Source organism: Macadamia integrifolia, chromosome 2 (assembly GCF_013358625.1).
Source record: "Macadamia integrifolia cultivar HAES 741 chromosome 2, SCU_Mint_v3, whole genome shotgun sequence".
NCBI lineage: Eukaryota > Viridiplantae > Streptophyta > Magnoliopsida > Proteales > Proteaceae > Macadamia > Macadamia integrifolia.
The window spans coordinates 34,235,852-34,246,758 of NC_056558.1; the positions used below are offsets into that span (position 1 = coordinate 34,235,852).

At 41.3% G+C, this 10,907-nt stretch overlaps 1 protein-coding gene across 1 annotated transcript; it reads right to left on the reverse strand.

Annotated features, from left to right (window-relative positions):
- Positions 1-826: 826 nt before the first annotated feature.
- On the reverse strand, positions 827-10,256 carry LOC122065218 (protein FAR1-RELATED SEQUENCE 11-like). The gene is made up of 7 exons (XM_042629034.1): positions 10,033-10,256; positions 9,793-9,946; positions 8,660-9,334; positions 8,452-8,496; positions 2,247-3,266; positions 1,699-2,139; positions 827-1,601 (listed from the first exon to the last, which is right to left on the reverse strand). Exons 1-7 carry the CDS (start codon positions 10,254-10,256, stop codon positions 975-977), a joined length of 3,186 nt encoding a protein of 1,061 aa, XP_042484968.1. The 3' UTR covers positions 827-974.
- Positions 10,257-10,907: the final 651 nt, after the last annotated feature.

Genomic DNA, 10,907 nt, shown 5'->3' on the forward strand with positions numbered 1-10,907 from the left:
AAATGCTTAAGACTGCCAACAAAGCAACGAATGTGTGGGACCATTTGATGGCCTGCACTCCACAGTTCCATTATTCCGATGCCTAAAGCCCAGAAGTTGCAGTAGCTGCAACCCTGTCCTGTAGCACTACAGCCCTGAAATTAGTGCCCCATGGATTTCTCTCAAGTTGTGCAACCTGAATGACATCCATGCCTGCGGAATTTGTGTGTTATATGTAAATGGTGGTTGCTCTTTCAGAATTCAGAACCCAAAGGCTAATCAGTGGGTCTAACCCGACATTGTAATATCTTTTAGAAGAGTGTGGTCAGCGATGAAGAATTGATAGATGAAGGTGATGATCAGTGGCCTCAAACAAGAGGTCCAATCGAGTAAGAGAGTATCAAGGGCATCATATACAGATTAGAGACAGAAAGCAGTAGATTCCATAAGAAACTTGGTTTCATTCTCAGGCAAATCGAAAGATTATTCTGGATTTCAGGAAACTGATCTGGTATAGCAGTGTTGCTGAAATTTTGTTAGCATTCTATAATCAGGTCCATTAATAACACTAGTTATAGGAGATTTCTTACAGATCAAACCTTAATGAAATTTTGTTACCCTTCGGAAAGAGAAACTACTAGAGACTACTGTCGAGCAAGGATTTAAGTATCAGTGTCAAAGGATGGATTGTCCCGACCAAGTACCAAACCAGTTTATCTTGTATCAGGCCATCCAAACTAAGAACCAACTGATCCAGTGAGTAAAAAGCCTAGTAATAGCATTGGATCAGCTGATCCACTAGGTATAGACTGGACTGGTCCTGTTTGATACCAATATAGATCAGAAATGAAAAGGTAAACTGACCTCCCATGTCTATATATTAATGAACTTAAGTAACAAGCCACTTTATGATGAGTTGATTCTTGAATTCCCTTTACCATCCATGACCTTATACCTTCCGTCAATGCACAACCTGATTTAACAGAGTGGAAATATTAATCACCAGGAGCATTGGAACCTAAATCAATTGTCATCTCAACCCCCACATCACCATGATCACTACTTGAGCCTCCATGTGTCTTCGCATCATTGAGAGTCTTAGTCAGTACTTCCAAGACAGTAGAGAATAAAGATTCAGACTTGGCTGATTCCTTTATCAACTCCATAGCTATAGGCTTCAGTACTTTGAGTCTCTCCATGTAAGCACTGCTTTCCATACTTGCCTCCCGCCGCCAGCGAACTGGTAAGTACTGATCAGGGGTTCCAAAGCAGTTGTTCCTTTGCAACACTGCCACAGCATGTCTACATAGAATTCCAGTGAATTCAAAGGCCCTACAGCTACAACTAACCACCCCTCCACCAACAACATGATGAACCTTACAGCCTTTGTCCTCCATTGAAGCATGTTTTACAAGCCATTCCCCCCCATTGTCAATCTGTTGCACTCGATAAAAGAATGATTGAAGTATCTCCTTCTGGTATTGATTGAATGCATATGGGGTTAATAATTTTGATGCATGTTCTTCAATGGGCGCCCCTGTTTTAAGAACAATTTTATTAACCTTCTGTTGCAGGTTCTGTTTTTCACCTGCCACAACAATGGTGTCAACTGCCCTTCCGACCTGAATTTCCCAATTCAAAATGATTTGGTTAGCAAATTAGCATTTCAAAAACTGTATAAAACATAAATGCACTAATGCAAATATCTTCATGACCTACCTGTTCCATGAATTCAGTGAGCAAGGTTTCTGATGTAATGAACCTCTTCATGAAAGAGTTCATTGATTCCGATCTGTTTGTCGTCCAAATACCAGCAAAAGAGGACTTCAGGAATGGTTTCGCCCACAAGGCACATAACTCATATAAATTTATCCAATTCATGTCCCCACTAAGTCCATACGTTTCACCCATATCACTCCATCCTACATTGAAGACCTCTTCACTTTCAGCCTCATTCAACTTATAAAATTCGTCCTGCCACCTATTGTAACGTGTTCCTAGTAGGCTAGAAAACCATCCAGGAGCCTTCTTCATGATATACCACATGCAAAATGCATGCCTTGTACCTGGCATCTCCTCCCTAACAGCTTCTCTGATTGCAGAATCTTGATCAGTGAACATAATTTTTGGATGTTTACCATTCATAAACCTTAGAAATACCTTAACCAAAATCACAAAAACAATGTCAACAATGCACCCTGAAATGAAGTGGAAAAAAAAATCAAAAATAAAAGAAGGGAAATTTTTTAATATATAATGCAACTTACTTTTAATGCCCATGAAAATGATGAGGCCTTCTCATTGCGTAGTAAACAACATCCAAACAGACATGAAACCCCATGATTGGTCACGCCAACCCAAATTCCAACTATCATATCATAAGCATTAAGCTTATTGCTGGTGTCAAACACAACAACATCACCGTAGTGCTCATAACCTCGAACAGATGAAGCATGACACCAGGCAATATGCTCCAACCTATTTTGTTCATCGACACTATAATCATATCGAAATTCAGCATCCTTTTCCTGCATACTTCTACACAAAAGCACAAGGTTGGCTGCATCATACTTCCGCTCTACATTCTTGCTTTGACTTAAAAAATTCCTTATGTCTGTTTCATTAAAGGGCAATCCACCAACTTCAACCTTTTGCTCCACCTCTAGCAGTCTCATCATTTGCTTCACTGACATTCCAGACTTTTCCATTCCCACTAGGCGGCCCTTGTAATAATCTGAAATGTACCGATAGGCGGGTAGGTGACGCACTTCATCCTCAGTGAGTAGCTCATGGTTATGCTTATCGGAAAAGCTACTGACCTGCCATGTCACAGATTCAGCTGTCTTAACTCTATAAACACACAAGTGAGCCTCACACATGCATCTGACTGACTTACGGTTCCTTCCTTCGTTGCCATCATCTATTCTCCTTATTTTCCCCTTCCCTGCTCGGTGGCAAACAAAGTCTCTCCGATAAATCTCCTTTGAACCATCTTCTATAACATAAGTCCGTTGCTTCCGAATGGAAAATCCATGTTTCTTCGCATACCTGAAATATGTCTCAAAAGCTTCTTCTGCAGTACTAAAGACTTTCCCTGGATGTAGCATATCATTGGAGAGTTCATTGTAAACACTATCCGCTGAAGCTTCTTCTGCAGGACCAAAAATTTGCCCAGAATGTAGTGAAACATTGGAAGGTTCACTAGAATCAGTGTCTTCTGAGTGTTCTTGCTGGCCAGTTACAACCATACCGAATGGAACTCTACACTCAGAGAGTAACGAATCCATCTGCAAATCATAGATAACATAAGAATTGACTTAATCGAGACAAGTAATATGTTACATAGCAACCATCAGATAATACTCCCCAAGTTAACCAATGAACAAATAGGAAGACATATTTGAGGCATGCAAGAAAAAAAAAAATCCATTTCAACCATTAAATGCTTTTCTTGTAAGAAAGCAGATATCAGGTTATTTACTAAATTGTTCTTCATCAGCAGTGTGAAACAGATAAATTGATACACTTTTTGTTTTATAATTCATATCCAATGTCAACAACATAGTCAAATGGCAAGAGCCACAAGATATGTATCGTGTAACTCATGCATGTGTGTGGTCCCAGTTATCACCATCGTAGCTTTTTCTGTTTCACCATTTCATATGGTAACCAATAGGCTTGCTATGATGTTCAGTTGGTTCCTGATCTGATTGTGTAAAATGGATTAGTCAAGACACTCTATTTTATACTAATATACAGTTAGAAATAAGGACTAGGCTTAGAGATGAAGAAGAGGGAGAGAAGATGAGAGAAGAAGAAGAGTGAGAGCAAAACGTGAGAGATTCCTCATCTCATCTCACCTATATTAGATGCAAATAACACTTTAGGTAATTACATATACCTCCCTAAGGGAGGTGAAAGAGAAATAAAAGAAAATACAGATAAGGACAACTTAACATATGACAGTTCCTAAAGTACCCATATTACATACATTCTAACACTCCCTCTCAAGCTGAAGAATAAATGTCATACATAATACATTCCCAGCTTGCATAAGAGGGTACTAAACTGGTGAGGAATGAATCCTTTGGTGAAGATATCTATCAGTTAATCACCTGTTCTCACAAAGGGTGTGCAGGTATTACTGGAATCAATCTTCTCTTTGATGAAATGCTGGTCTACTTCAATGTGCTTTGTTCTATCATGTTGAACTAGGTTGTGAGGAATGCTTATAGCTGCTTTGTTGTCACAGTAGAGTCTCATATCCTTCAGTGTCATACCCCAATTCGAGAACCAACCGACGTAGCCAAGTGAGTTCACAAACTGCATGAGCCATTGCTCTGTATTCAGCCTCTGCACTGGATCTAGCTACAACCAGATGTTTCTTGCTTGTCCATGTGACGAAGTTGCCATCCACAAATGTGCAATAACCAAATGTAGATCTCCTATCACAAATGGATCCAGCCCAATTAGCATCGGAATAGCCTTCTATCCTTAAGTGATTGTTCCAGGCATACAAAAGTCCTTTTGCTAGAGAGGACTTCAAGTATCTGAGGATACGGTACAGAGCATCCAAGTGCCCACTCTTGGTTGCATGCATAAACTGGCTCACTACTCCCACTGTATAAGAAATGTCTGGGGCGAGTCAGAGACAAATAAATCGACTTCCCCACTAGCCTCTGGTATTTCCCTGCACAATAGGAGAACTTGTCGGTTTATAACCCAGCATTCCTGTTTCTTTCAACAAATCTAGAATAAATTTTCTTTGGCATACATTGATTCCCTTCTTAGACCTTGAAACTTCAATATCCAAGAAATATTTTAAGTATCCTAGATACTAGATTTCAAATTGTTTGACCAAATAGGCTTTCAGCTTAGTTATCTCCTCATTGTCATCTCCAGTTACCACAATATCAACATACACAATCAATGTTGTGACAGTACCATTACCTCTCCGGGTAAATAATGTGTGGTCTGCTTGACTCTGAGAATATCCATTTTTCAGAATGGCCTGTCTGAAACCTCTCAAACCAAGCCTTTGGTGATTGCTTCAGACTATAAAGTGCATTTTTTATGAGACACACCTTACCATCGGCTGCAAAAAACTTGAAGCCAGAAGGAGGCTGCATATACATTTCCTCCCCTAAATCTCCACGGAGGAAGGCATTCTTTACATCTAACTGATATAAGGGCCAATCTCTGTTTGTTAGCCACAGATAAAAGAACTCTTACAGAGTTATGTTTGGCCACAAGAGCAAAGGTCTCCTGATAATCAATTATATACACCTGACTGTACCCTTTGGCCACCAATCTTGCCTTGTACCTCTCAATAGTACCATCTGATCGGTACTTGATCGTATAGACTCATCTGCATCCAGCTGGGATTCTCCCCTTAGGAAGGTCAACCAGTTTCCAAGTGCGATTCTTCTCAAGAGCCATCACTTCCTCTGACATGGATTGTTTTCACTTAGGGTCTGACATAGCCTCAGTAACAGTTTTGGGAATGGAAGTAGAAGAAAGAGCGGCTGTAAAAGCAACACCTGTAGGAGAGAGAGCATCATAGGAAACAAACTGTGCTATAGGATTAGTACAAGCTCTCTTACCCTTACGAACAGTAATAGGGAGGTCCAACTCCGAATAAGGAGAGGAGATGTTACCTACCCGAGGGGGAAGCTCAGGATGTGGATCCAAAGATGACTTTTGGTAGGTCTTTTTTGTCTTTGTGTACACAATAACAAATGCCTTCTCTGTATAAGGTTCATCCACAGTATCAACATTATCCACCTCTTTATATTTACCAATATCAAAAGAAAAAGGAGTAAGAGGCAATGGGGTAAGAACGGAATGGCATCAACAATCTTTTTACTTTCATTTCTATTCTCCCCCTGAAAAGGATGTTGATGAGGGGCAAAGTAAGGCACAGACTTGAGGAAGGTGACATCTTTGGAAAGAAATCTCCTGCGAGATGAATGGTGGTAACACTTGTAGCCTTTGGTGGTGGAAGAGTACCCAATGAAGAGACATTTGAAAGCCTTGGGATCGAGTTTGGTGCGGGAGGATTTATTAACATGCACATAGCAAACACAACCAAACACCCTAGAAGGAGTAAAAGTAGAAGACTGAGAAGACAAGGGTGCAACTGGGTTTTGAGACCCAAGAATTTTGGTAGGCATGCGATTGATGAGAAAAGCAAAAGCAAGAACAGCTTCAGATCAAAAGGTTTTAGGAATATATATACCAAATAAGAGACTTCTATCGACTTCTAACAAATGGTGATTTTTCCTCTCAACTACCCCATTCTGTTGGGGCGTATCAACACAAACAAATTGATGGATAATACCATTATCAGTAAAAAAAGTCTTGTTTACCACCATACATGTACTCCCCCCTTTATCAGACCGGATTATTTTGATCCTCGTTTCAAACTAGGTATGTACCATTTTATAGAAGTTTTTGAAGGCATCATAAACATCACTCTTATGCTTCATAAGAATGGTCTAAGTACAACGAGGAAAATCATCAACAAAAGAAACAAAATAACAATGGCCAAATAGGGAGGCAGTGGGACAAGGTCCCCAAACATCAGTATGCACAATGTGAAAAGGAACAACAAATCTATTACCATGATAAGGATAAGATGAACGACAATGTTTAGTAAAAGTACATGGTTCACAATGAAATACATGAGAAGAAGAAAAAGATGTTAATAAGTGAGGTAACTATTTCCTCATAACAATAAAAGAGGGATGTCCCAAACACTGATGCCAAAGCATCACAGAGTCTATAGAACTAGCATCACTACGGCCACATGCATAGGACTATGTTGTAGTAAAAAAAGGTAATTGCGGCTCAAGATGATATAGGCCGCCCCTCCTCACGTCTACTGCCAATAATCCTCTTTGTCACCAAATCTTAAAAGAGGCAATGAGAAGGAAAAATTGTGATACAACAATCCAAGGTTTTAGTTAAAGTGCTCACAGACAATAGATTCAAGGTAAGGTTAGAACATGAAGAACAGAGTTAAGTGAAATGGAAGAGGTAATGGGGATACTGCCTTTTCTAGAAATAGAGGAGAAGGTACCATCAGCTACCCAGATCTTATCCTTACCAGAACAATGGAGTAGGAGTCATAGTAATGGGACGTACCAGTCATGTGGTTAATGGCACCAAAATCAATGACCCACGAAGGAGCTGTGGAAGCTACAGAGGTGGTGACATGCATAGCGGAAGCTGAGGCATCCCGTGAGGTAGATGGTCTATCACGCTGAGACATGAACCGACGAAGCATTGCAATATCATCCCTAGAGGAGTTGGTATTTGCCTGTGAGGGGCCTCTAATATCAGTCTCTATTATAGTAGCATGGGCAGTAGCCCCTCCCCTGTAGCCACCACACATGCCAGTAGATCCACCACGTATACTAGGACGGCCATAAAGGACCCAGCATCTCTCTCGAGTGTGTCCAGGTTTCCCACAATGATCACACTGTCATCTATCTCTATCATCTCTATGGGAAGGTCCTTAACCTCGGCCGCCTCTACGCCATTCTCTGTGGGAAGTAGAAAGGGCAGAGTGCTTAAAGGAAGGAGTAGAATGTATGGCACCTCTCCTGGTCTCCTCACCCAAGAGGTAGCTACACACCTCATCAAGTGATGGAAGAGGCGACCGGACCAAAATCTGTATCTAGATCTGCTCATTATCTGAATTCAACCCACCTAGAAGAATTAAAACACGCTATTTTTCAAAAGATCTATAGACATTGGCTTCATCATCAGGATTGGTCAATTGAAGATCTCGGTAATGATCATACTCCTCCATAGTTGACATGGCGACGCCTCCAAGGCGGCGATTTGGCATCCTGGTGGAAAAAGAAGTTCATGGCAGTGCTACGATTTACGTGACTCACAAATGGCGGTCACCATTGGCTGATAGGCGTCGCTATGGCACCGCCATGGATGCCATGTCACGCCTGATTTACTAGGCAGTCGATTTTTTGTAAAATACAGGGTGATTTTGATAGGGCTATGTTGATTTTTGATGATTTGATGTTGCTTAATGTTGGTTTTATATGTTATAGGCATAGTTGTCACGGCGTCAAATCGATCCAAGGCGGTGGAGGGGTGGCTAATCGATTTGGCCATGAATCACCCGTTTTGGCGTTGCCATGGCGGTCAAATCGCCCGTGTGTCATTTTTTATTTTTTCTATTTTATAAAATTATTTAATATGCTATTTTTTTATTTTCCCTATTTTTTAAAGTTATTTAGCATGCTACAAGCCTAGAATATATACCCTATAACATATAAAACAAACATTAAGTAACATCAAATCATCAAAAAAATCAACATAGCCATATCATGTCATCAAAAATCGACATAAATTATTGACTTATACAGTTATAAATCAATTCATCACTCATCAAGTCATAAAAAATCAACATGTACATCACACAAAAGTAAAAATTAAAAGGCTAACCTGTGACTGAAGCTTGAAAGCAATGATTGGAAGTGAGTGAGCAACCTGAACAAAGATAGAAAGTACTGAAACTAAAAAAATCAAAGAAAAACTCAAAGAACCAGAGGGCAGAGGTTGCAGAGAATAACCAACCGGAGTAGATAATAGAAGGCAAGCGGCATAAAAGAAAAGAACAAAGATCGAAGTTACTCGCAGGTGGGGCCCTTACCTGGTTGTCGCTCTTGCTACCGGAGGAGAAGATGTTGCAGGCGATATCGTATTGTGGTTGTTGTCGTTCTTGCTGCCAGAGAAGGAGAAGAGAAGACATCGCTGTTGGTTGCTGCCGAAGAAGGAGAAGAAGAAGTTGCAGGAGGTGGCTGCCGGAGAACCAGTTCGGCTGTTGGTTGCTGCCGAAGGAGAAGAAGATGTTGCAGGCGGTGGCTGCCAGAGAACCAGTCCGGCTGTTGGTTGCTGCCGGAGAAGGAGAAGAAGATGTTGCAGGCGGTGGCTGCCGAAGAACCAGTCCGGCTGTTGGTTGCTGCCGGAGAAGGAGAAGAAGAAGATCTTGCAGGCGGTGGCTGCCGGAGAACCAGTCCGGCTGTTGGTTGCTGCCGGAGAAGGAGAGGAAGAAGATCTTGCAGGCAGTGGCTGCCGGAGAACCAATCCGGCTGTTGGTTGCTGCAGGAGAAGGAGAAGAAGAAGATCTTCTCCGCTGTTGGTTGTTGCCGGAGAAGGAGAAGAAGAAGAGTTGCTGGCTGCCAGAGAAGGAGAAGGAGAAGAGAAGAAGTTGTAGCGGTGGCTGCCGGAGAAGGAGAAGAGAAGACGTCAAGGGTTTTCGTCTCTTTAAGAGTTCGAGCTTCGATCGAGGGTTTTGGTCTCTTCGGCGTAAAATTGAAACATTACGCTGCCATATTATAATAAACAAAATGTTAGTAAAAAAAAAAAACCAATTAAAATATAATAAAAAAAAATATTGTTAGTAAAAAAAAAACACAAAGTCGACCGCCTAGGTACTAAATCGTGATATGGCATCCCTGGCGTTGCCATGGCGACCGCCAATTGTGAGAACACAAATCGTTGGACTGCCATGCCCACTTTTTACTGCCGAGACGCCAAGGCGATGCCTTGACAACTATGGTTATAGGGTATATATTGTAGGCTTGTAGCATGCTAAATAACTTTATAACATAGGGAAAATAAAAAAGTAGCATACTAAAATAACTTTAGAAAATAGGAAAAATAAAAAATGACACATGGGCGATTTGACCGCCATGACAACGCCATAATGGGCGATTCATCGCCAAATCGATTAGCCACCCCTCCATCTCCTTGGACCAATTTGACGCCGTGACAACTATGTACTCCTCCCAGAGTCCTATAATAGTAGTCAGAAATGGACTTAGTCCCCTGCTTCATGGAGAGGGCCTGCTGAAGAAGCTGGTAGACCTTCACAGAGTCACCTACTCTGTCATAGGTCTTAGAGACATTATCCCAAATATCCTTGGCAGTTTCCTTCCTATAAATCTCTTACCTATCTCAGGTTTCATGGAAAAGAGTAGCCAAGTCATAACAGTAGAGTTTGCAGTTTCCCACTTCTAGTACCCTGGGTCTGCAACAACGGGAGCCTTGATAGCCCCAGTAATATACCCTAGCTTCCCTCTACTCCGTAGGGACAGCTTCACAGAATGTGACCAATTCAAGTAGTTGGTAGTATCCAACTTTACAAGAAAAATCTGGGTGTTAGGATTGTCAAAGACAATCGAACTGCAGTTGGTACTACTCGGCCCACCCGATATAGCTTCCATAGGTTCCGTGAAATCAGACATACTGTAAGTATGCTCCTCAAACAACACCAAAGGAGATCCAAACCAAGGGGGATACACAAGTCCCAAATATTGTCTTCTTAGAACCTAAAAAAAAATTCTAGGAACTAGTAAACCATGGAAATTTGATGGAAAAACAATAGAGTCCACTTATAACTATGGGGCTTCATTCGAAAAAAAAAACATACAATCATCACAGAACATAACACATCCAACAAATGGAACCAAGAACTCCACTGCCAGCTATTTCAGACCAAAAAAGGGCCAAAACGGAGAAATCAGTGATACCTGGCAGCAAGCAATAAATGGAGTTGTGTTCCCACAACACAACTACTCAACAAATGAGACTTGGAGGGGTTATACAAGACCCATGGGCGATTCTGTCTAGCTAGGCCACATCCTCAACCAATGTCAGAGGAGAGAGAAAGAGAAGCTGGAAGCTATGGCTGGCGGTAAAGCTTAAAAGACCCCTTCTTCTCTATGTGAGCTTCAATCAGTCCACGTAGTCCTCAAATCTTCCTCCAAGTGTCTTCAACTTGTTTCTACAACTCCATTAGGTCACCTTGTAGACTCTTCTTACATAGTACAGCCTCTAATGGACCCCTTTTTCTTCTAGGGTTCCAAGAGAGACTCAAAGAATGGAACAAGGGGGCT

What these genes read in the sequence shown, in the direction of transcription:
- LOC122065218 (XM_042629034.1), bottom strand. Translation starts at nt 10,256, where the DNA reads ATGTCTGATTTCACGGAACCTATGGAAGCTATATCGGGTGGGCCGAGT. An exon ending in GTAGCAAGAGCGACAACCAG is followed by an intron (nt 8,497 to 8,659) that starts GTAAGGGCCCCA and finishes ATCTTTGTTCAG; the next exon opens with GTTGCTCACTCACTTCCAAT. An exon ending in CTTTCAAGCTTCAGTCACAG is followed by an intron (nt 3,267 to 8,451) that starts GTTAGCCTTTTA and finishes TATGATTTGCAG; the next exon opens with ATGGATTCGTTACTCTCTGA.